The 26,512-nt window shown below is 40.4% G+C and overlaps 1 protein-coding gene and 1 long non-coding RNA gene across 2 annotated transcripts; one reads left to right on the top strand and one right to left on the bottom strand.

Annotated features, from left to right (window-relative positions):
• The first annotated feature begins 161 nt into the window (after positions 1–161).
• LOC148673054 (stearoyl-CoA desaturase 5-like) lies at positions 162–26,512 on the top strand. The gene is made up of 5 exons (XM_088629256.1): positions 162–646; positions 13,484–13,614; positions 16,739–16,944; positions 20,543–20,775; positions 22,067–26,512. The coding sequence occupies exons 1-5, from the start codon at positions 433–435 to the stop codon at positions 22,255–22,257; spliced, it is 975 nt and encodes a 324-aa protein (XP_088485382.1). The 5' UTR covers positions 162–432; the 3' UTR covers positions 22,258–26,512.
• Positions 9,331–10,341, bottom strand: LOC148673055 (uncharacterized). The gene is made up of 3 exons (XR_015936161.1): positions 10,197–10,341; positions 9,681–9,801; positions 9,331–9,576 (listed from the first exon to the last, which is right to left on the bottom strand). It is a non-coding gene; the product is annotated as an uncharacterized LOC148673055 (long non-coding RNA).

The following is a 26,512-nucleotide window of genomic DNA, read 5'->3' as shown; positions in this document are numbered from 1 at the left end:
ACTGTACATCACTGTTGCCTTCAGTTTGTTTAACGCCGTGTCTGACTTTGCCCCGACAGATCCATCCGGGGGCTATTTAAATGTATGCAAAGCAGATGAACTAAGCTGTCCAGAAATATATATATCATAAGGCCCCCTTTGACATCAGAACTGCTTTCTCTTTAAAGCACCAGAACGGCGGCGTGTGATTGGTTGCGGCAATGCAGGTCTCTTTGTGTAGCTGTAGGGAGTTCAGCCCTCGTACATCATCATGGGTGAGATGCTAGCGGCATATGCTCATCTCCTTTGCCAGTCGTTTCTGTTCTAAGCTTGGGGAAAGAACGCAGTTCTTTATTATTAGTGACTAGGCGTCCTGCGCAACGGTAGTTTTTTCATATTTGGTTAGGGGTGCTTCTTTCCCCCCTATTGATAATCAAGTTCGTGTATGCGGAGATGGTGAGTGTGGAGAATGGAAGCAAAATGCGGAATGGAGAGGGAATGTCGTGCAAGCCGGTGGAAGCGAAGGGGCAAGAGGCGGCGGAGGCAGCCAGCCAGCGTCCACAGCAGATCGTCTGGAGAAATGTCATTCTGATGAGCCTTCTCCACATCGGAGCGATTTATTCTCTCACGCTCATTCCAAAGGCGCATCCTCTGACATGGATGTGGGGTAGGTGTCTGCCGGGGGTGTATGAACAAACAGCTTCCATGTATGCATGGCGTTTTCATTAACTTTGTAAATAATGTCATGTAAAACAAGGCGCTAACCTTCGTATAGGTAGACCATATGGCTTCCTGGCGGTGAATGGGTGTTAGCGTGCTGATTTAATGACCAATTAACATCTTTTGAGAGACTGCATTCTAGGTTGGCTGAACTGAATAAAAAGCTGTTACATGTAAAGGGGAGTTGAGCAGCCTTTTGATGGAACGGTTTTTTTTTCGCAGCATTTTTTTTGTTAATGTACATGAATAATTGTGTGAATCCTAGTGCGTTTGGTTGCTAGGAAGCGGGTTCTTCTTTATACAGACACCACTTTCCGTACCCTGTTGATATTCAGAAGTCGACGTTTGAAAGTTTGATAGATCTGCCGTGAAGTCAAGAGAATCTTTACCCTTGAACATGGGGCATGTGCATTTAAGTGACATTCCTTTTATGGTGTACTTTGATTTTTATGCCAATCAATCTAAGGAATAATTGGTAATAATAAGTATTAATATATTGTTTATTTTAAGAGGGTGATGTGTAAACCAGTAATTTGGTATGCAAAGGTATGTTGGTATGTTTTCATATTTCTTGTTTGAAAAAAAAAATCACTATGGTGCACTATGTTGCGTTTATTAAGGCTTGTGAATTTAGTTTCATAAGAGTTATTAGACATTCTTGCATATAATATTCTCGTTTCCTATATTCACTGAATCATTCTTTGGTATATACTACTAGCAGTCAAATCAGAAAAAAAAGATACATTTGACTTTTCTGCGACATACTGTATATTAAAATGTAATGAGAAATAATTTCGTAACTCGTTTCTTCGTGTGTTTAGGAGGCGTGTTTTTAATATTATTTTAATGACCTAAAAAAGAGAACAGTTCACAGTTTAGTAAAGAAGCTCTTCTTTAGACTTTAAGAAAAGACACTGCAATCATTCATAGCAATTAGATGTCCTGCTGCCTTGGATGAATAAATTGTTATCCGCTGAGATTAAATTACACATTCCCTCTTTACTGCCCCTTTTGTACAATCAGGGCTGTAAAGGATGGTACATTTCTAGGATGCAGCCAGGCTTTGCGTTCTACTGGCAGTGATTTAATTTTCTTAATAGATGTGGTGCGTCTAGTAATGTTCTTGTATCATGAAACTTGTAGTTGTGCAGGAAAAGTCTATTGCTCTTTACCGCCTCAGACTGCAATTTGTGCCTTTAAAAAAATCTCAATGCTGAAGTAATTAGCGTTACATTGGCGATAGTGAAGAAACACTTCGCGTTTTCATTTATTTACATGGTATTTGGTGTACAGTTGCTGGGGTCACCGCCGATAAAAATAGCGCAAGGCAATCCAATGTACTGTAACAGCAGTAGATCTTTTATTCAAACCTGCCTTCCCCAGCTGCTTCTGGCCTGACTGCGCGCCGTTAGGCTGATCAGTTCTAGCAACGCTCTTCAGTGGGGTCTGCGTCAGCCGCGACTGTTTATGCCCTATTTAAATAACCATTTATACAGAGAAGCTGCTTGTCTATTATTTAGTGTTTTTGAATTAAATTCTAACTTTTTAATATGTAGTACATAACCCTGGGGAGTGCCCTAAAAAATACAGGAAGGTGTATGAAGTAGAGGTGCTTCTGTTGCTGTCAGACCAATGTACAATACCAGTAATGAATACAAGAGAACTATGACCTTTGTAGCACTGAACCGAAGTGATACTCTAACTAAGACCTGCTTTGATGGGGTTTGACACATCGCATCTTCGCTATGTGCCCATGCACTGGAGAAAAGCTTGATTGGTCTGTCTGACCATTTTGGTTATATATGTCTTTGGGTTCTTCATGGGCTTGTTCTGTGTCAATACAAAACATAAAAACTCTACTAATTCAAGATTATCCAAAGAGAGTACTGTATGTTCTAAAAAATCTTGACCAGAAAGGTGCAGGAGAGAGATGTGATTCTTCCTATATGGCTATATATAGTATGATAGCTGCAATAAAATCAGAATCAGGGATACCAGAAATCACTTTTAAACACTAGATGGTGGCAAACTTTTCCCCATCAATTTTACTTGGTTATTCCTTGAAGAAAGCTTCAGTTCTTCACGAACAAAGCTTAACTTGGTTATTTAGTGGTCGTGTCTGCTGCAACTTTAAACAAAGCTGAAAAAATAAACAAATTAACATTGAACATGATGCTGTTCTGAAATTGTTTCAAAATGTTAAGTCTCTGTAGTTACAATTACCACCAATTTGTCAGTTTGAGAAAAAGAGAAATCTGCGAGTTATAACATCAGTTGTCGTGCTTCAGTGTGACAGGGTGAAATCTGTATTGCTAAAGAAAGGAGATTGGAAAATTCAACTAAATCCATTGTGAAAATACACCTTTTGTTTAGGTATTTTAGTTCAGATTCCACATTGGTAAGATGTTACAACATAAAAGAGGTGGAGCACGGTGCATGCTATCGATTATCACAAACAGTGGAAATGTACAATTTCCTACAGGCACTTCTATGGCAATATTTTAATTTAACATAACATCACTTTATTAGCCCTATACAATTTCTTGCATTAGAAATTCATCTTTTCACATACCTCAACTTGCTCTCCATGAGACACACAGATAGGTAGAGAGCCTGTGGTCAGAGCACAGGGTCAGAAATTTATTCAGCACCCCTGGAGCAGTTGGGGTTAAGAGCCTTACTCAGGGGCCCAACAGAGTAGGATTCCTCTGCCAGCTGCAAGATTTGAACCTGCAACCTTCCAGCCACAGGCACAGATCCTTAGCCACAGAGCCACCACATACTGTATATCTGTCACTGCATATTTATATCTGTCAGGGCCTGCATGATATCAAGATCCATAATATCAAGCTATTAGAAGCTATTAGCGGGTAATTTCTATTACATATATTCTAAGAGGCATTTAAAAAGGCAACAAATGCCATTAGTTCCAGTATTCAACTATTGAATTTTATTATCTGGCAGTATAGACGGCTGGAATCCTGGAGAGGACATCTGTCTGAAAGAGTGATTTAATGTGGACAGCAGGCAGTGCAGACTTGGACCTGGTAATGTGATAATGGGCTATGGTATGCACTCTTGCAACTGTACGAGAGGGCCTCTGTGTTGCAGTACAAGCATCCGGACTTGCTTCTTGCAAGATATAACCCACAGATTTCTGTATGGAAAAATGCCCTCAAACTTTAATCATACCCCTAATGAAATAATAACAATAAGCATTAAATAAGGGAAACATTTATAGAATGGATAATCCATCATTTTTTATAAAAAATCAAAAAATGTTATACAATTATCTTAATAGCATTGCAGAGATCAAAGCCATGTCTGCCACAAATAATTAAAGTCCAAAAAACACACGAGTCACACACCACCCAGCCCTGTGGTTAGTATTTTGTAAATCTTTCTCTGGCAGGGATTACACTGACTAAACTCCTCCTGCAGTGTGTTGTGAGGTTCTGGCACTCGAGAGGGGAAATTTATAAACACTCCTCCAACTGCTCTCAGAACTTCACACCCTTTGGTTTCTACTTGTGAACTGCCATTTCAACTTAGGATCACAAATGTTCAAATAGAATGAGGTCTGGAGATTGAGATAGCCAGCCGAGAACATTTATTTTGTGGCCAATGAATGTCTGTTGATTTTGACTTAGCTTGCCATCATTATCATGCTGAAATTTTCCATTTTCTACCAAATGTGTCGAGTCTGCCTCACCTCTTTTTGTGATTAATCCTCAGAAAATGTTTCTCCCTTGAAAGTCACAGAAATGCAGGTGACGTGGAACGGTAGGTGAAATGATTGGAGGTCTCCATTTACAGTTGCCTCCCAAACCACTTGTTTCCCAGCTTCTGATTGCAAGACCCACACCTATTATTGACAGAGTTGCCACTCTACCATTTCTTAAAATGATCACTACCATAGAAAATTACAGATTCACCTTATTCTAGATCCTTTTATAGTCATCCCCCAACTTTTGGAGAGCAATGACCATTTGTCTGCAATTTTCAGAGAGCTCTTTGACCTTAACCATGATGATACATGCTGCTACTGTGTTTTCCATGTGTTACTTCCTTTTGGACCCTCGGCTTGACAAGACTAGACCATGTCATGAATGAAGAGGTTGCAAAAAACACTCAAAGTCGCCCCAAGGACTGAGAAAATGAGGGAATCGCGCCTGCGATAGTATGGACACGTGCTCTGCAGCAATGACACATCGATGGCAAAGACCGCCCTCGAATTGAATGTGGAAGGCAGCTGGCCCCGTGGATGACCATTTACGCGCTGGCTGGATCAGCCACGCAATAGTCACCTGCCGAGACACTGCAGACCGTACAAAGTGGAAAAATCTGTGCAAACAAGCAGACCCCACGTAAGTGGGAAAATGCGAAGGAGAAGAAGACTTCTTTTTATACCCCAGGGAAACAGGAACTTGTACTTTCGTTGTAGTTTGTACATCCAAAGAGCAGAATGTTATTGCAGATTTGTTTTTAATTTTCTTAAAAAGGATACTTAGGTGTGAATGAAAGTGACCCTCTTATTTTCTGGAATTCAGTTATCTATAACAAATATGACTTAGGTCTGTGCAGTGGTATTTTGATTAAAGTGTAATATCATTAATTTTTTAAAATAGACAAACATTTCTGCTCTTTTTTTTCTAGATGGGACTATACTGTATGTTGGACTGCTATATTTGTAAATCTGTTCACAGTAGTCAATGATTGATCGTGTTCATTAAAAGTCCTAATGTATTATTTTATTACAGCTGTTTGTATAAATTAATAATTGGAGATATTATTATACAGCTGTTCTGGTACTTTTTTCCAAAGATCTGTGTGTAATGTTCCTTAAAGAGGAACTGCAGTCCCAGTTTGTCAGACCGGTTATTAAACCTCTGTAATGAAATAATTTCATTGGTGTTATAGAAAAAAAATACAAATTTTGAATTAAGCACAAGATCGTGAATTTTGTAAAACTACTGTAAGTCGTTATTGCAAACCCCTGGTCTCTCCATAGGCAAGAGCAAGAGTTTGTGCAAACTGTAAAACTAAGTGGCCCTTCCTGCTCACTAGTCACTGTAATGACTAATGTAATGCGATGTAAGAGCGAATAAGCACAGATTGTGCAGTAGACACTTCACTGCAGAAATGTTCCAACATGATCTGCATGCAGAGTTAAAAAGTAAATAGTATTTGTCAGCAAAACCGTCTCGCAGTCAAAAGCAATATTTATATTGGCAAAAGAGATGTATTCACAAGCTTGCTTTTATACAATGTAATAGGGCTGCATAACTTCACAGACGTTTAGTTACCTCAGTCTGCATCGAAGAATATGGCACTGCCATATTTTTTTACAAAAATTGGAGGTTTTACACATTACTGTGTACATTTTACCTTCTTTGTGGTTTCAAATGCACTCATCAATGCTGATTCTTTCTGACCCCAAAATATTAAAATAGCTATGGAGTTCCCCTGAAAACTGACAAATATTTCCAAAGGTAGGAAATCATAAGCACAGCTTTATGATTTTACTTACAGAGATGAACAGAATTATGAGAGTACTCTTCTGCCATCTGCGTGTTTCTACTGGTTTCTCTTGTGTCATGTTTTATTACATGTGGCTGGTGCGATTTAGTTTTGTTCTTTCCATCTAGATCAATTACCATGTCATATTGAAAATTCCTGCAAAAATAACTCCGGAAAAGATATCTCATAGCTTCTTTTCATTAAGTGCATAACAGGAGCAGATGCGTCTCAGATGTCATTTGCACGCATCACTATGTGCTTAAGTGATACACTCCCCTTTGTCCATTGTCTCCCCTGTATGTGACATGGGACATATATCACAGGACAGCATGAGAACAAGTAGAAATAAGAGAAAAGTAAACACACTATAAGTAACTGCTTTAAATCCTCCAATATCAGTGAAAGAGCCCTCCCTGTTGATCATTTACAGTATGTTTGTTTATGGATAAGAATAAACTATCATCTTGGGACATCTGAAAGTGTTGAAGGTGTAGATCTGGGCCACTGGGGATTAAGCATTAAGCTGAAAGTGGAACATTTAGCACACAGACCCACACTTTCGACTGGCAATATGACAAAAATGTGAATAAATACTTCAGTCACACTCCAACAAAGAAATGTGCTGTAAATGACATTAAGAAAAGATCAAATGTCTGTTTTTTTCATCTAAAAATGAAGTCATAAATTTATGTGTGGTTTAAAGTTTTGCAAAGTGTAAAAAGAGCCATTTTCACAACTTCCTGTAGCATCTTGTGATCCTTCTTTTTTTTCTTTTAAAGTGTATATTATTCTTCTAATTCAACAGCTCTTTGTGTAAATAATATTATTTCCCAGTTGTTTTCTGTGTTTGTTTGGAAAGACATTTATTTGTCACTTTGGGATAATCATATGTAGTTTTTGAACCATTTGCCCTCTTTTGTTTCAGAATTAATGGCATAAAGAAGTTTCCTTGTTAAGATTTTACCCTCATATAGCGACAAGTAGTGATGTGCATTACTATACCGACAGGCAACGGGAGTACTTAATGAAATGATAAATTGTGGAACCAGCAAGACAGCAAGTGTAAGGTTTCTATGGAGATACAGGCCTTGCAAAACCAGGAAAGCCCTTAATTATCTGTAAACAAATGAGGGAGTACACAAAAACAAAGGGCACTCATTAATGCATTTGTGCAATCTGTCTTTTAGTGGAAAGAAAATGCTAATATTAATTAACTGGAAAAGTCAAAGTATTTTTGTAGCTTCAAAGGGGCTTCATAATTAAACCCTGAACTTATTTTTGTGTGTGTTCATATATATTATGTACACATTATAGAATGAGAGGTTGTACGATGGGGGACCAGTTTCAAAGCCCTGTAAGTGCTTTGCACACCTGCTATGACAATATTTTTGCTGTGATGACATATATGAAAGTAATGTCAGCAAGAGTACCTGCAGCAAAACATCGAGCTTCTAAAGTGGGTGCTGCACAAATGGGAGCCCTATGTTTGAACAGTTCAGTCCTTTTTTCAATTAGCATGATTGAAAGAAGAAAAGTAGAGGCAGGGAACGGAAAGACTGACGGTGATATTTTTAGCCTGTTTGATGAGGCCTCTGGCAGGTCTTCTTTCCGTGCCCAAGCACTGTGTGATGGTTCATAGAAGACAATCATTACACCTGCCACACGGAGAGCAGAGAGACGGGTCTTATAGTGCTGAGGGAGGGTTAATCTTAGGGAAAGCCAGCTGTCTGCTCCTGCCTCCTGGACTGTGCGAAGACTTGGAATTGCCTCTCATATGCACAACATTTTTTTTTTAAATTACTACTCCAAAAAGAGGTGAATACATGAATGTGTCTGTTTTCCTTATGCCGTTCTTGACTACCTTGTTTGGAGAAAAGGGATTGCAAAGACCACTTCATTAGAAGGAGAGCTAGCTAGCCTCCTCACCCAGACAGCATCATGTGCTTCTGCAACTGGCGACGTGCAGAAAAGAATCCCAAAAAGACCAGAGTGGAATTCTCCAGTGAATCATTTCTGCTGATGTGGATTTACACTGCATGCAGAGGAATCAAGCTCATGTCTAGTCTTCTCTTCCCATGGGATCCAAGCAGACCTCCTGTCCTACTTTATGGACTCCAGCCTGTTGCCCTACTAAACTACATACCAATGTACTGAAATCTCATCTTGTGTTTTTTTTTATAAATATTTTGTGCTCATGTAGTAAATAAGATTATATAGGATTTCAATACTGCAATGGACTGGCGTCCCATCAAGGGTGTATCCCACCTTGTGTCGCTTGCTTGCCAGGATAGGCTCTTGCTCCCTTGCAAAAGGAGCCTGAATTAGATGAAGCATTAGAAAATGGCTGGATGGAAGATGTCGATGGGTTGCAGCAGGCTGCACAAGAACATCCTCTGGCAGCCCAGTGTGTATCTCAGCCATGACCTGTGTAGACCTGAATTGTGGTCATATGAGAGGTTGACGGATTGGAGGTTTTTAGCGGGTATCCGTCTGTCCAAAGAGAGGCATAACAAAATCTAGTTGATTTCACAGGGTTCATGTTTCATTTCTTGCAAAGGTAGATGTTTCCTACCTGAGTCAACGTTCCAGTGTCTTCAAAGAGTCCCTCACTAACAAGCACAGTGTGGGTAGGAGCAGGTGTGTGTTTGAGAGGTGGCTGCTTTGAATTGGCATTCTGCCGTTTCTCATGTCTCAACAGGAGCGCAGAACTGGCATTTTAAACAATAATCTTTGAACGTCAGAGGTAGAATTCTTAGAATTTTTTGTCACCATCACCATTTGTCTAGTATTTCTTCTCCACCTTACTTTGCAGCTGTTGGATGTTTCATATCCAGTCCTACACTTCACCTTCTTACAAGGTAGACTGCTGCTACTCTCAGATCGGCTTCAGTTCCCTGGTCACGCTGTTGAAAATGACTGCATGGGACCCACTAGGAAAGGCTTTTGATCGAATCCTCTGATCTTTAAGCACTAGCAAACATGAAGCAAATTGGGTTGAATGGTCTCCTCTTGTTTGAAATCCTTCTTCTAATTCTGTCCACCACATGTTATCCGTCAAACTCGAAAACAAAAGTAACAAGGGTACTTAAAAAATACTTTTAAATACTTTTGTACATATCCAGCATCCTATAGATACACTTGCATCAGGATCCCTTCTTCGCCTTTAATCCTAACTACCTCCTAAAATAGATACAAAACATTTAGCACTGTTTCTCCAAGCCCGGCCTCATCACTTATACATGACCGAAGGGATTGCCGGGGTCAAAGATGTGCAGATTCCCAGCAGATCAGGAAGGTTTCCCAGAGTTCAGAATGTGTGCGAAGAGTAAAAATGTGAAAGATACGGAGCAAGAGAGCCTAAAAGAATCGGAAAAAATAAGCATTAAGCATGGCAATTAACTAGCAGTGTAGCCATAGGAAATAGATCTATTCTGCCAGTAAATGTATTTTATGGGACTCACCTGGTCAATTTGCTGAGTTGCAGTTGAATACCCATTCATACTGAGTATTTGAAGTTCTCTGGTTAGATTGTATAATTAAAGTTCATTCTCATTTAAAATGGTGAGAGGTGGTGTTCTTTCCCTGCATAGAGTTAAATAAAATAACTACAAACATACTTACATGGTGATTAAAATAAAGCAAATGGACAATATTAAGAACCATAGACAGTCATGCAGTAAATGCCTGGGATTGATTCCATTATTCATGTGCTGTATTCTGTATAAGAGGGATAGACAGGAATCTATGTGAGTGTTGTACACTATTGTAATGTTCATTAGACCTGGCTTGCAAAACCTAGTGATATTTGTTTTTAGGCATTTCGACACACAGTAAATAGACACACTGGGACAAATTAAAGGTATGTTTGACTGTGTACCGGTTGCCGGGTGAATCTCACATGGAAAGAATATTTTAAGACCCTATGCGAGGCAGCAAATCTGGAAAGGAATAGGGAACGGAGTTGAGGGCAGACACACAAGGTTTAATGGTGCTCATAGTGATGATAGGGAAGTCCGTGCAGAAGTGAAGGGTAGGTATCCATTGCAACCAAATCCAGGGAGGTCCACAGGAGAATCAGGAAACAGTCCATATGTCCATTATCGAGAAAGCTTAAATAAGAAACTTGACTAGACACACCAGGAAGTAATAATAAAAAGGACTATCTAGAGAGGATTAGAGTGCTGTCGACGTGATGTCGTCCGTGACAGAATGCGCATGCATATCTAATCAAGAGTTTCTGGAGTCTGCTCTGCCACTGTGACTGTTTGTGTTTTTAGAAACTCAGCTACCTTTTAGTTTGTCCCACTGACCCAGCTTCTTCAGGCTCTTTGTGAAAGCTTTTTTGTCTTGCCGTGTCAAATCTTAGAAAATGATCTCCTGTCATTTCAGCTTTTTTGTGAAATCAGTTTCTTTTAACTACACATTTATTTTCTCTGTGTGTTACATTGGTTGTACTGTATAACATCTAACTTAAGAAATGTAATATAAACCTTGCAGTAGTTGTAGTTTAGTTCTACATAGCTCTTTCCCAAATATAATTTTACTTTTGAATATTCTGTACTTGTTTTATTTCTTCATTTCTGATTTTTCTTTTGCCATGGGGCATGCAATCTTATGGTTCTGGTCAGCATTTTTATGTTTGTTATTTTTATGTCTTTTTTTATTTGAAGGAGAGGCTTTTGAAACTGTGCCCTGCATTAATCTGTCATAAGCTTTTATAGGCTCCTTTAACAGAGGTGTTTGAACATCCACCATAGTCTCCCAACATACCTTGTGTAATTGAATAAGGGCAGATAGACTGTCTCGGTTAACCTTGATATTACTGCGTCAGCCTCCATCACTGCCTGGAAGATTCAGGCTATCAATTTCTGAGAGACTGTCTGACTATCACACGAGCAGAGCGGTAAAGCATCAGTACTGAAATTTGTGCCTTCCAAGGCAATCCAAGGTCAGTGATTTATGAGGTAATTTGGATATTCCAGCTCTTAAAACTTTACAAGATGTGTGATATTGGCACATGTTGTTAAAATGTTGAATGTAACAGCAGGTTGTAATGTTAATCCAGTTTAATACAAAGGAGCTAGGAGTGACAGGATTACAGCTTTGATTTATTTTCTAAAATCTAATCAAGGCTGAAGAGAGTTGTCACTCAGAGCTTGCGAATTTCAGTCATAAAATTAAAATTACAGTACATGAAGCCTGGTATCAACAATCCTTATGTTCTCAGCACCACATTCCACAAAATGCAAATGCTCCCACCTTTCGCCATCACTAGCATTTATTTTTCTTGATTGTCCCCATCCATCCTTTTTCTAGCCGCTAGTCAGATCCTATCCCAGCAAGCAGCGGGTACAAGGCAGGATACACCCTGGATGGGATGCCCGGCGATTGCAGAGCACGCACACAAACACAAACACACACTCACAACAGGGGCAACTTTCCCAGAAGCCGATCAACCTACCGTCGTGTCTTTGGACTGTGGAAGACACCTGAGCACCCAGAGGAAACCCACCCTCACACAGGCAGTACAGTACATACAGACCACACAGATAGCACCCCAGGTCCGGAATTGAACCCAGGGCCCCAGCGCTGCAAGGCAGCAGTGCAAAACACTGAGGCTCCGTGCAGCCCTGATCATTCCCAAACTGTATCGAATTCACACGCACTGTGGCAGAGATAGCAAAATTACAGTGGCTGTGTTGGAGGCCTGATAATGATGATGATGACAAGAGCACACCCTGCTCTGACTCTAATGTGACAGGACGGGCATATCTGCCGCCAGCAGAGAGCAGGGGGTGGTAAACCATAGCAGATCACACGCTGTGATCACAGTTTCAAAGGCCAGCATCACAGGTGGCAAAGCAATAGGGCAGTTAGTGGTGTGTAGCGGGTACAATTAGTTGAGGCTGTTTTTATAGTTGTGAGTGGGAAGCTTCTCACCTCATGTCACCTCACATCACAGCTCATTTGTACATTTGTGTCATTAGCTTGTAGTGCAATAGAGCCAAAAGACCCATAAGAAACTGTGTTTGTTCTTAGTAGGCATATAGAAACTCCTCGTCTTACACCAGGACCTTTATGTTTTATGTTCTTACAGTTTTACTTGTCGTCATAATCTCCTGAAATCTAATTAAAATCAGTGCAAAAATGGGATTACTTCCAGAGGAATGTTAGCTCTACCACACAACTACCCTCTTAATGTAGAAGTAAATACTGTACTGCAAATCAAAGTAGGTTATCTGTGTTTCAAATAGTAATGCAAAGGCCAGCTATAACTCTGTAACTGCAATGAGACCATAGAAAACAACCAGAGACATTCTAGGGCTTCAAGCCATGTTCTACATTAACAGGTTAAAGAAACAACCTTTCAGTGTTGGGCCACAAGACCTACAGTATGAGAGCTTTAAGCCCCAGAATACATGCTTGATCCGTGTATTCAAAATCCTTAAAGGAACTGACAAAGTGAAGTCATGCTGTCAGTTGCATGATGCAGGTCCATACTAGTGACATCTGGACTATATGTGTCAAAATGCAGATTTGACCAAAAATGTAATTTTATATATCACTTAACCCTGCGCTTGAGAAATTGATTTTCCTTCTTGACTAGAAACGTACATAAAATACAATGACAAAGATTCCAAACTAAATAGCTTCATAGTACTTTATTATAAAAGACAGTTGTCACATAATATTTACAATCCGGAAGTCTCTTTGCAATATTATTAAATCTGTCATTGCTATTTCTCTGAGCCTGTGGAAATCGGAGCTGTTCATGAAGTCCAGGTTCTCTATCTCTGTGGGGAATGTGGAACCACCTGTGTGACAGAAACCAGATTCCTGTGACAGAGCGCAGACCCATGATTGATGTGATTTCCATTGGAGCTACATTTCCACTTCCAGTCCTGGAATGCAAATTCAGTTTCTTTTTCCTTGCTTGATCCTCTGGCTAGAGGATTATTCTATACTAAAACAATGCACCCTTGATGCTGTAAATATAATGAGCAGTTAATTAGAACATTCCCTTATTAAATACGCATTGTAACCACTGTTCTTAGTTTGGTCAAAATGTAAAAACAAGATGACTCCTCACCTTGTGGTCTAAATCGCTGTGCTTTGATCCAGGTTGCTTCACGAAATGGAGGTTTTGAGTCTCACACCTAACCCTTTTATGCTTCCCATGCAGAGATTTTAAATGAGCACCTAAACAGAACATTTTCTTTCAGTCATTAAAAAATGGGTAATCTCTCCCTGTCTTGTTTTGCAGCCTACCTGTGTTTCCTAGTCACAGCTCTGGGTGTAACAGCAGGGGCCCATCGGCTGTGGAGCCACAGGTCCTACAAAGCCAAGCTGCCTCTGAGGATCTTTCTTGCAGTTGCCAACTCCATGGCTTTCCAGGTCAGTGAGGGAGGGGCACAGTCTGCTCTGGTCCCCTGAAACTGTTCCCGAAGGCCAAGCTCCTCTGCATTGTTTAAACAAAACATGTCGAATAAAATGGTTCCTCCTGTCTCCTGTGCTTCTTTCTCCTCATGGTGTATAGTTTCATGTATCTGCATTTGTGCTTTACTTTCTATATTTCCTTCACTCCTGCTTCTGAAGTGAAAATACTGACACTTAAGCCCAGTATTCTCAGAACTAAAAATTCAAAGAAGACGAAGCCTTGCAGAATTTCAGTCAGTTTACGGTGTTTTTTGGTATTCCTTTCACAGTATTAGGGTAGGGCAGTGACTGAGAGGCAAATTTGAATAAGGGATTGACTAAGTATTGACTTTATGGATACTTTGTCTGAATCAGCACACTATAGATTGTGCATCTGCTCTTGATAGTTTTATAATAAAATTAAATTTTAAGTCACCTGCAGTATATTTGAGGCCTGAATTTTGAACTGGTACAGGTTATGCATATCAGTTATCTATGATGCGCAGTATCTTTTACAATTGTTTTACACTTCAAGATACTTTTATAGTTTATTTGTATGTGGTTGAAAATTCACTGCAGACCAATGGATGTTAGAGGATATAAAAAAGCCAAGAGAGTGAACCAGGCTGGTCTCGCAGCTCACTGAGCTGCGCAGACGTACTGCATAGTGTTCAGTCCACAGTACCACAGAACCTTCCGGCACGTTCCGCTCCCCAGCCATGCCTGTGAAGCCAGTGCAGCCCTTCATGCACGCTGGCACCAACCTGCTCAGCAGCAGGAGCAAACTGCTTCAATAAAACCCCATTGGGGTCTCTGCTGAGAGTTCTTGTGCAGCCAATTAGTCTGATTTGGACCAACACCAGGTGCAAACATGCACAGTATGGATTCTTATTTGCCTTTAAGAAGAGTTCAGAATCTCTTGCTCCAGTGCATTTACCCCAACAGCTGCACTCTGATAGTCTCTTTGCATTGTGTCCTTTGGGCTAATAATTACCTCCTCCTGTCTGCTGTATGGTGGAGAGAATCTTCCAGTCTGGCCATTCCTTGGTCTATAACCTTAAACTTGTCTTTTAAGGGACAGCCAGGGAGTCACTCTCCTGATGCACAAATCCATGCCACTTTAATAATTAGTCTAAGAGGGATTTCATTATCCCAAGGAATTATGTTATATTTGATTGGATTCCCATAAAGGGAAAGGCACCACTCTAATGTGAATAAAGTACAATATTAAAAATTAATTTGAGAAACAGGTTTTATATTGCATTGTAGGCTTTGCTGATACATGCTCTGGCTGCTTCTCAGCACGAGGAAGCAGAACCATCTGAACAGACTTCTAATATCCTGGCACATCCAAGCTTACAGTATTAATTTACCCCTTTCTTGTGAAAACCTAAGACCCTTCACTCCAGATGAGGAAAGACAAAAGTTCTCTTGACCACAGTGTCTTAAGGATTGAGTATTCCATTTTAACCCAAAACACAGAATATAATTCGTAGACCAAACAGCCCAACCAGATTAGCTTTTCTCACCCACTCACCCATCAGAGCCCTACATCGTTGGCCAAAACCCCAAACTCCTTCATGCTTCACAGGAGCATCAGCACCACACAGAGAAGCTGTGCTTCCCTCACTGTCACCACCCATGCCTGCTTGTGTCTGAAAAATCATGGGACTCGCTGTTTCCCTGGGAGCCAAGGGAGCCCCAGACAATCAATCTCAATCCTATGCCAGCTGCAAGTTGCCAGTTGGGGAATCCCCAGTCACACCAGCTAGCACGCAGGCTTGAACTCATGACTGGACAAGTGTGACCTGTGTTTTCTGCCGTACTCTAGAGCCCATTGTTAGAACTTAAAAAGGTAACAAAGGAGAGAAAGCCCATTCTAGCCCATGTGATATTTAGTAGTTAATTGATTCAAGGATCTTTTCCAGCTGATTCTTGAAATAAACCTGTGATACTCATGATACTCATGCGAATGCCAGGTTACATCCTATATATCCATCCCATATCTCCCATATCTCCAAGCAATCTGAGTCATCCACTCAGGGTGTCCGTACCAGATATGGGTACCAGATATGGGCGATTATCAGTCCCACCAGGCTGTCATAAATGAGATTCTTACTTGTTAACTGTGTTCATCTGCTCCTGTATTTAAGTCCTGGTTGGCTGATTGTATACAGTGTGCTCCTTGGTTCTAGCTATAATCACTTGTATCTACTTAGCGTAGGATCAAAAATATGCAGTTCAATTAAACTCTAATCTCAGCAGTAATTCTTTCTCTTCTGACTCTTTCAGACCTTCATTTCAATCTGGTATTTTCAAGCCTTCAAAGCCTCACTGATAAACACTTTTATTGAGTCAAATTTGTACAGCACTGTGGTGCAGTGGTTAGCATTGCTGCCTTGCAGCTCTGGGGTTACTGTGTTCAATTCTGGAACTGGTGTGTGATCTGTGTGGAGTTTGTGTGTTCTCTGTGTTTGCAAGAGTTTCCTCCAGATGCTCTTTGTCCCACAGTTCAAATATGTACTGGTAGGTTAATTGGCTTCTTAAATACTTGATTGGCCATGGTTCATCCAAAATAGAATCATTTACCTAGTGCAGTGCTTCATAAGCTTCACCTGTTCATCTTTCTAACCCTATTCCTCTTTTATGTCTCTTACTGTCTGCTGTCCATCCCTCCTTAGATACATCTAACTAACACAGGAGAGCTGATATTTTGTAAAAACTAGCCTAGCAATAGATTCGTGACTGGTTGCTCATTTCTGAAAGCACACAGCACATTCATGTCTAACCTCCCTTGTTGGTTTGCCAGACTTAGTGGAGCCACACTTTGCAGGTTGCCTGCCAGTATTCTCTTGACTTGATATGGCTTTCTGTCACCGCAAGGTTCTGATTCTGGCTAATTTCAGACTATGTGAGCCGAGAAATGACCAGAATGTTCAAGTTAATTATTACTGCCCTAGCTCCCTGTAGCTTGTAACTACAGAGTCTGTTGAACATTATTATATTTATTTGAAGAGCAGGTCCAAAACTGAGCTCTAAAGAGGCGCAAGGAAAGAAAGTCTCTTGAAGTCCTGATCTCTCCGTTTCCCCTCTCTCCTGGCAGAATGACATTTTCGAGTGGTCACGTGACCACCGGGTTCATCACAAGTACTCGGAGACAGACGCCGACCCCCACAATGCTACACGCGGCTTTTTCTTCTCTCATGTCGGCTGGCTCTTCGTGCGCAAACACAAGGATGTCATCGAGAACGGCAAGAAGCTGGATATCAGTGACCTTCTAGCTGACCCAGTTGTAGTGTTCCAGAGGAAGTGAGTCTTTCCTTTTCACTTCTGCCCTGCGTTTGTGTATTAAACTTGTCGTAGTCAACAGTGTCGTGAGCTGACTGTTCCTACCTCGTCAATCGCCTCTTGACTGAACTGGAATATTCCTACTGATAGAGAACTGCGGAGTCAGGCTGGAGGTGGAGAATGCTTCTCACTTATAGCGACCTTCACAGAGTGTAAAAAGTTTATTAATAGCTTTTCAATTTAAATATTTTCTCTGTTATAGTGTAAATGCATTAGATACTTTTTCATCAAATCAAGGTTCTTTAATATCTCTCAGAACAGGTTTGAACTCTGCGCCAGCCCACCCACACTTTACTGTGACTGTCGCCACCCCACCCACACTTTACTGTGACTGTCGCCACCCCACCCACACTTTACTGTGACCTTCCACCCACACTTTACTGTGACTGTCAACACCCTACCCACACTTTACTGTGACCCTCCACCCACACTTTACTGTGACTGTCACCACCCCACCCACACTTTACTGTGACTCCCTACTCACACTTTACTGTGACTGTCACTACCCCACCCACACTTTACTGACTCCCCACCCACACTTTACTGTGACTCCCTACTCACACTTTACTGTGACTGTCACCACCCCACCCACACTTTACTGTGACTCCCCACTCACACTTTACTGTGACAGTCACCACCCTACTCACATTTTACTGTGATCATTACCACCTTAACCTTACTATGACACTATGACTGTCACTGCCCCACCCACACCCTACTGTGACTATTACAGCCTCACCCACACTTTGAGGTGGATTTCTTAGTTTAATGAAGCCCAGTCCTTTTCCTGGGGATCCCTGTGCTCTTGCAGTTTTAATTACAGTTACACTGGTGATCATTAGTGTTAGATCATTAGTGTTCTTTAATTGATTTGTTTGCCTGTTTAGACTTTTAATTACATATTTCTGCACTCAGTCCTTGGTTTCAGAGATACTCTACTTCAGGTGTACTGTTCAATTACTCCACTTTGCAGAATGTTATGCAGCTTCTCCTCAGCTTATTTATTACAAGTTTGTTTTTTTAAAACAACTTGTAAAAGGTGATTAATTTATGATGATCAAACACAAATGAGAATGAATATCTGTTTAATGTAAACACTCCCAGCACCAGAAGTATTTTGGTTTTCAACAAGGGTCCTTTTGGCTACATTTCAGCTCACACCTGAATAAGGGATGTTCAGAGATGCAAAAACTGGTACAGGGTTGATAACAATTACAAATTCTGTTCAACATATTAAAAAAGAAATGTCTCAGAGATTAAATTGAAATTGATTAGCCCATGTGTCACGATCGTTACTCCTCCTCTTAAGGGCGCTCCAGCCCTTCCTCGTTTTGTCCCATTCCCCATACCTGTTTCTTATTCCAGCCCCTCTTTAGTTCCACCTTTAAAGCCAGACGCAGGCTTTTGCCCGGGGCTTCTCATTGAATCCCGTTTCGTGAGAGGGTCCTGCTGTGTCTGGCTCTGTTATGGTTTTAGTTTCTTGTTCCTGATTCCCTGTCCCGCCGGTCCCGACCCAGTTCTGGTTTTTAAATACTTTGGATGGATCCCCTGGTCTTGGACTCTGCCTCCCATTTTGGATTTCCCTTTTGGATTTATGTTTGAATTGTTTGCCCCGGACTCACTTCCCCTGGACACCTGCTCACCTTGGACACGCCCCCCTGTCTCTTGACCCACTCCTGCATGATATTTTTCCCTATTGTTTCTTCACCTTCCGGATCGTGTCGTCCGCATAGGGCCCGGAAAGAACTGCTCCTGACACCATGACTGAAAAACCTGGCTGTAACAATAACCAGTAGAAGCAAGACTTTCTCAGTACCAGACATGGGAACCAATGACTGTAGCACCTAGGCACCTTGTGTGTGATTTTTACTTACCACAGGGGGAGCTCTAGTGCTTCAAAATCCCTGAGAGTTTTCTATTGTGAGTGCTGTCATGCAAGTACTGTGTACTGAGAAGAGGAGCAGTCTGTGCTGTGTCTGTAACCAGCTGCCAGCTGTGACCACCTAGCGGGGAGATTGTCTCAATATCTTAAAATGTCAGTATTACTGTAAAAACAAATACCAAATTATATACTTAATGTAAAAATAAATCCTTTGTTCTAAGAAAAACCTCTTTTAAAACAAAATGGTTATTGAAAAGGTCCTTGAATTCTTGTTGGGAGTACTTTTTCAACAAAGCTTGTCAGTCATCTAAAGTTTATGCTTTCATTGTCTGAATCATTAGGTTCTCACAATCTGGACAAAAACAATTGTAAAATAATTGTTAATCACAAGTAAAATAAATTAATTTTAAAATGTTAAACCACTTTAAGATCTGGTTAGGTTTTCAGAAAGAGATAAACTAGAATATATACAGTAGCAGTTATGCTATCGTTGTAAATAATTGGAAAGGTAATTCTGACTATGCCACTTAACTTATAGAGGTCTCGGACCTCTTAATTGTACAGTCTGGGGGCTGCTAAAGTAGAAGTAGTTCTTTGAGTGAACTGTGATGGTGTCAGCGACAGAAAGGACACCCATAGGGTTTATTTAGAACAATAAAAGTGCTTAGAGAGAAATCTGAAAAGAAAGAAGAAACATTACAGGTGTACAATCTAGTATCTCTTCATTATTAGCATAAATGCATTTTTAATTTCACTGGGATTCACAGTGTATCGCCAGAGTTACAATATAAACTATTCTGACAACACATACTAATCAACTACAATTCACACAAACAAGCCTGCAACAATATAAAGACACATATATACGGAAGACAGACTTGCATTATACAAGGATCACTTTGCAGAGCAGAAACAGACTCTTTAACAATTAACACCGGCATAAGGCATACACCCATAAAGCCCAAACCAGTCTACAGAAAGATTTCTTCTCCTTGGATCCCAAAAAGAAATGTTCCTACTTTCAGGATAGACTGCATAGACTGTACATGAAAATCCCTTTGTTCCCTAGCAATGAGCACTCCCATTCTGCATTCTGCTGTAAAGATCCAATACTGGATCAGTACATTAGCATCTTCATTTTTGTAATTCATTTAATAAGTAAGCACTGAGCGAGGCTGAACCAGAAATGTACCAACCTGGGCTGTACTCTGGGCCCAAGAAGGCTCATGTCCATTATGGGTTTGTGGAACATGTTGTGAAATTAAATATGATAATACTTTAGATAAAATGCAGTAACACTAGAATTTAACACTTAAAATGTGTTGAGAAGGCAACTGCTGTACAATTATTGTTTTCTGCTTTCCAAACTTCAAAATTGATTTCATGTCCTAAATGAATGCACTAAATGCATTCTTAGAAGGTTATTGTTGCTCTTCAAAGGGACTCTTCAAAGGGAAAGAGACCAGCGTTAACATAGATGCCCATTATAGGCAAATGACAGGAGTGAATAAGTCTGTAAACTATCACTGTAGCAATCCCCTCATGATCACAAAATCAGCTGACAGTGTTCTGTTGGGTCTGTCTGATGGTAGAAAATGGGTTATGGGAAATCAAACTTCCTTGAGTGATTGAGTGGTGGAGCTGGCCTGTTTCAAGTGAGTCTGCCGTCTTTTGCAGGTACTACAAGACCTCTGTTGTGCTGATGTGCTTCGTAGTCCCTATGCTGGTCCCCTGGTATTTCTGGGGGGAGACCCTGTGGAACGCCTACTTCCTGGCCTCCATCTTGCGCTACACCGTGTCCCTCAACGTCACTTGGCTGGTCAACAGCGCTGCCCACATGTACGGAAACCGGCCCTACGACAAGAACATCAGCCCCCGGGAGAATAGATTCGTTACATTCGGAGCCATCGGTAATGTACTGGACCACACCCTTCCAGTCTCTCCACTCTCTGAGTGCCATTTTCCCCTTGGGTTTCTACATTCACTCTTTTTCCTTTACAGGTTCTTTCTATTGCTAATGTTTTTGTACATTCAGACCGTTCTCTTTGAAGATTTCTGATCTGCTTAGAACCTCCGACTTCACCACTGGCTTCTAAAAAGCCGAATTCTTGGTCAGAAATGAGCGCTGTTTTGTTTCTACAGTACATGTCCTGTAGAGTGAAAATGCTTGGTAATCAATCACTGAACTATCCAATTCAGAAGATCAGTCCGACTTTGTGTTTATACAATGAGTGTGTTTCAGTTAAAACGAGAGTAATAGATAAGACTTTATTGATCCCAAAGAGAAATTGAGATGTTACAGCAGCCCAGCTCAAGACAAGCAAAAACAGACATCAGAATAGACTAAAAAATTAAATTAAATAGGTACAGCAATACAAAATAAAAAATATAGAGTTAGGTGTGTGCAAAATATGCTCATAGTTACTGTAAAACAATCAAATATGTACAAGGTATAGGTGTATACAGATTGAAAGTACCACAATATACATAGTATATTAATGCAGTGTCCAACAAGTACAATAGTGCAACATGCTGTCCATAGACGAGCAAATGAAGGGGTAACAGTCCTAGCCTAGGGCAGTGTTATACACCCTGACAGCCGCCGGGAGGAAAGACCTGCGGAAACGTTCCCTTAAACACTGTAGCTGGAGCAGTCTGTTGCTAAAAGTGCTCCGCTGTCTACTAACAGTCCCATGTAGCGGATGAGAGACATTATTCATGATGGCTGTGAGCTTGGTCAGCATTCTCCTCTCCGCCACCACCTCCAGGGGGTCAAGGCTCAGCCCCAAAACAGAGCCAAAATAGCCATTTCTTAATAGACCCCCCAGAATCAGCTTCATCAGAATGATAAGCAGGTGTCAGGAGGAAAGACTTTTCCTGTTCCTATTGCATTCAGTCCTTGCATTGAGATGGTTGTCAGTGAAAACCCAAGACATTGCAGCTCCAAATATACTAGATTAACCAGTGCTGTTTCCAGTTCTGTGTCACTGGAGTCAAGAGCAGTTTAGCTGCTTGCGATTAAGACCTGCACACAGCTATGAGAGCACAGGCAAGTTGAAAATTACAAAAGAAAGGGACACGCGGAGATGTCTTGTTTTGGTTTGGCTTCGGCCTAAATAAAAGAGGGGTAGAAAAAAATCTAATAAGATGCTGTTCGGGGCATTTCTTGAAGGTAAAACAACTTGTGTCTCTGTGTTACAGGTGAAGGCTTTCACAACTACCATCACACGTTTCCTTTTGATTACTCCACCAGTGAGTTTGGCCTGAGATTCAACCCCACCACCTGCTTCATTGATCTGATGTGCTGGCTGGGCCTGGCTAGTGACCGCAAGACAGCTTCCCCACAGATGATTCAGGCCCGCAAAAAGAGAACTGGCGATGGCAGTGCCTGAAGAGACCCTCGAAAGGAAAAGAATAAGGCCTTATGCTCTCTTTAACAAAAAAAAGGCAAATAAAAATCAGACATCGCGATATTTTAGGAAAGCTAGTCTTCAGAAGCTCTTTTCAGGGTGGCTGTCTTTTTTCCCCTTCCCTCCTTTCAAATTTGTTTTTCTTTGCTAACAGCATGCATTTTAAAATGTTTTTATTAACAAGCATACCATTGAAAATGAAAGCATTTAATCTGTGTGCTCAAAATCCCATTCAGGATGAAACTGTCAATATAACCTTGTGTGTATTATTTTAAAGAAAGTTTTTTTTCTACAGCTGTGTGCGCAAAGCTTTTTGCCTAATTGTGAGATCAGGAGTTTTTAATTGAGATAGTTCTGGGGGACTGATAGTGACATCAGCTCTTTTTCTTACTGGCCCTGAAATACAGTATGCACTCACAAGTGGCATGTTTCATTAGGCTTCAGGGTAGTTGATAAGAAGGCTCTCTGAAGTCACAACAGCAACTTTAAAAGACCCTTTTTTTAACCAGATTCTTGAAATCAATTTTTCCAGGCTCTGGACAAAAGATCCAGGTCAGTATTGCAGGTTTTTCTTTTTTTTACTGAAAGTTGACACTCTTCAATAGAAATGTGTACTTTTGCCTCAGTTCCCTAGAACCACCTACATTCATATGCTTAAATTTCAAGACAAACAAGAGCATTTTCCTCTGCAACATATTAAAGCAAGAGAATTTTCATGTTAAAGCAAAATCATTACTGTATATATTGCTTGCTCTACAACTGTGGCCTGGATTCTCCAGTAGTAGCGCTAGATTGGTTGAGTGCCTCTAGGATATAGTGGGGAGATTTTGCTAAGTAAATAGCAGCATTAGGTGTGGAGCTGTTTAATTTCTCTGTTCAGCACCAAATGTTCCTGTCTTGAAGCAGTGGTCTGGCAGCTGTTGTGCACATAGATTCCTGTTTGGTTTATTTTCAATATATCAGTTTGGAAGATCTCAAAATCAAAGTTAAAAAATGAGTGGCCAATTATGAGTTTGGAGACCATAATAAGCAAATACAATTCTGTGTATTCTGCATTCCATCCAGAATCGCATCACTTCCCAGGATAGGCTCCGGCTCCCCTGTTACCCTGTATTGGATAAAGCAGTTAGAAGGTTGATGGATGGATTTCCCATTACTACAAAATTTTTAGGGCCTATGAAGGAGGGAAACACTAGTGACTTACAAAAAATGAGCTGAAACAACATACACTATCTAGCGGCTGTTCTAGAAACTAGAAGTATCGAAGGGATGGTTGCTCGACTTGCTCGACTCACTCAATCACAAGGTTTAGCAGAAAAGTTTAAAGTGCATCATGTCAATCGACGTAATTCAATTGGTGTTTACCCCTCTTTTTGTACATTTTGGAGTGAAAGTGCCTACGGCCTACGAACACCAAAATTTGGCCCTGGATGGAGGGAATTCTGTGTATTTTTACAAGCCAAAAATTAGGTTTTACCCTAAAAATAATGTTTTATTTATGTCCTCTGCATTGTAGAGGAAGAGTGTACACTGCACACCTTCATGTTGAAAAAGCTGGCCACCCATTGTGGCCAGACCTCCTCAGACAGCAATGTGCAGTGTCAGGCTTGGAAAGACAAGGTGAGGCATGATGGAACCCATTGTGAAGTGTAAACGTCAATAGCAGAAAACAAAGTTAGGTCTTCATATCTGGTTCTTATTTGTCATCATTTCCTTAATCATTATGGTCATTGAAGGTCATGTCATCAGCTTAATCTGTGAGTGTTGCTTCAGTCTAAGGCTTCTGAGGAAAGAGTCAGTTTAATGGTCTCTTAATTGCGCAGCAGGCTTCTCATTTCAACTCAGATGGCTGTGTTGAGGTGACATAAATAACCCCTGTTTAAATCCTATTTTAACTTTTGCTTGCCTCATCCAAGAGAAACAAAGTTCAGGAGGGTAATAATAGAAAGACTTCCTGCAAACAGTGGAATAGGATTATTTCCATAATCAATTCCTATCAACATACCCCACCCAGGTTCCTTTTAATTGAATGACTTTCTAAAAAGAAGTCAGCCTTATAATTTCTGTCAGGGCACAGTAACTGTGTTGCTATGTTGAAAAGCTCTGTTTAAGATTAAATATTCAATAATGTTTTGTATAAGAAAGAGGTGGTACAGTATTAAAAACCCTAATAGATGATATAATATGTCATTGGAAGTACCAGGGTGGCACTGTGGTTAGCATTGCTTCCTCATAGCACTGGGGCCCTGGGCTCAATCTTTCTTTCTCTTACAGACAACAGTTGGTCAAAAATTGCCCTAAACTGCATTTGGTGAGTTAAGTTGAAAGTGTGACATATAGAAACATTGGTCTGTGACACATGAACATGTGACTTAAAACCACTGCCAGTGTCTGCAGTTTGCCTCCTTGTCATGTTATAAAATACAGTCCCCTGCGAAATTAGGCAATTATCTCTGTAAACCATGGGAGCCGAAATTATTCCATGGTCTGTGAAAATATGTTAAAAAATAAGTGTCTCCTGTTCTATAATCCCATCATATGATCAAAAAGCTGTTAATTGAATTGATCTTTTGATTGTAGCTCCCCGTGACCCTGAATTGGATGAAGTGGGCAGGGGCATGGTGGTGCAGTGGTTAGCATTGCTGTCTGGCTGTTCTGGGGCCCTGGGTTCAGTTCCACACCTGGGGTGCTATCTGTGTGGAGTGTGAAGAGTGTTGAGTTCCTCGAACAGTTTATGAAACCTCTTATCTATTGTGTTTTAAACTTTTAGAGACTCAAGACAATCAACATAAGACTAATTAGAAAAACAAAAGGATTGTGATTCCTAACTAACCTAACCTATTCCTAACCCAACAGAATGACATTGATCTAAAATACTCTGCAGCCCTGATGTTCCTCAACACAAGGCAGGTTTGCAGAAGGTGCTTAAATTTAGTTAATGATATTTGTCATCCATCAATTTTTGGAGACCTCAATTTTTGAAAATGTGTGTGAATAACCACACTAATGAGAAAGAAGCATTCCTCACACTGAAAGACACTTGATTTTCTGAAGACAAGGTAGTTTAAGAGATATCTGATTTTACCTAGAAGTATAACGAATCTTTAATTTGATCATCTGAGAATACTTTCAATTAAAACTGTTAAATAATTCCATGACAGTCATGACTGCATATTCACTATGCAGTGTATATTAGATAGTAGGTTTGCTTCTCAATTATTTTTTTTCAGTGTACAGTAGCTTACCAAGCTTTCCAAACCAAAAAAAGCCCATAGACCTTATCATCCCTTAATGTAGCAACATCAAATATTTTTTACAAGCAAATGCATTGTGATTTTCACTAACATGGCTGTAGCGGCTGTGGTCAGTCTGGCAGGGAGAAGGTGCAGTTAGAGTGAGCCTCAGTGGTAAGATGCCAAGATGCACTTATTTGCACAATTGCAGAACAGCTTGGAGTGTTGTCCTAATTATGTTGGCTTGTGTTGCTGGGAACATCAGCGTGAATGTATTGGTCTCATTGTACTTCCCCACAGAGAACCAGACTTAGACCTAAAGTGCAGTTCCCTAAAACCATCTAAAATATGTATTTTATTCCACATTTATGATGTACTGGGTTGGCCTTGTCACGTACTGTATTTTTTCACAAAGTATTTGTGCTCTAAGGTGCTTTGTGATTTACAAATGTCTTTATACATTTTGTGTTTAAAGCGTAATGCCCCTTGACAAATTATTCCATAGAAGCCTAACTCTTGAGTGATTGTAAAAACTTGAACAATGCCAAATCACGGTTTTATTACTGGACATTTCATAGTGCTAAAATCATTTTCTTCATCCTGTAAAAGTAGAGGCTGTGTTATGGTGTAAAATCCTATGAAGACGTTGTCAAGGCTGTGTTACCGACTGTACTTCTTTGATATTCTCCATCTTTCTGTTTTCCTCTGCTGCCAGAGTTCTCTGCCCTACCCTCTTTAGGTTCGGCTCTCACTCTTGCGTAGATGAGCTTGTTGAAACCTGTCTTCTTTCCAAACGTGTTCAGGCACAGGTGCACTTTGAGAAAAAAAAGTGTATTTTAGTATCTATTTGAATTTTTGGTCTGTTGTGAAGTAGGATTCAATAATGCCAAAATTATATTTCATACAGCAGATGCTTTATATGTCAATGTGTTGGCTTAAGTGTCATTGGCTGTAGTTACTGTAGAACTCTTACTGTTTTTCAATAAATTCCTGCAAGTGTAGAA

Source organism: Lepisosteus platostomus, chromosome 4 (genome assembly GCF_059453375.1).
Source record: "Lepisosteus platostomus isolate fLepPlt1 chromosome 4, fLepPlt1.hap1, whole genome shotgun sequence".
Taxonomy (NCBI): domain Eukaryota; kingdom Metazoa; phylum Chordata; class Actinopteri; order Semionotiformes; family Lepisosteidae; genus Lepisosteus; species Lepisosteus platostomus.
Note: the sequence above shows the minus strand (reverse complement) of the source record. Positions and strands in the feature narration are given on the sequence as shown.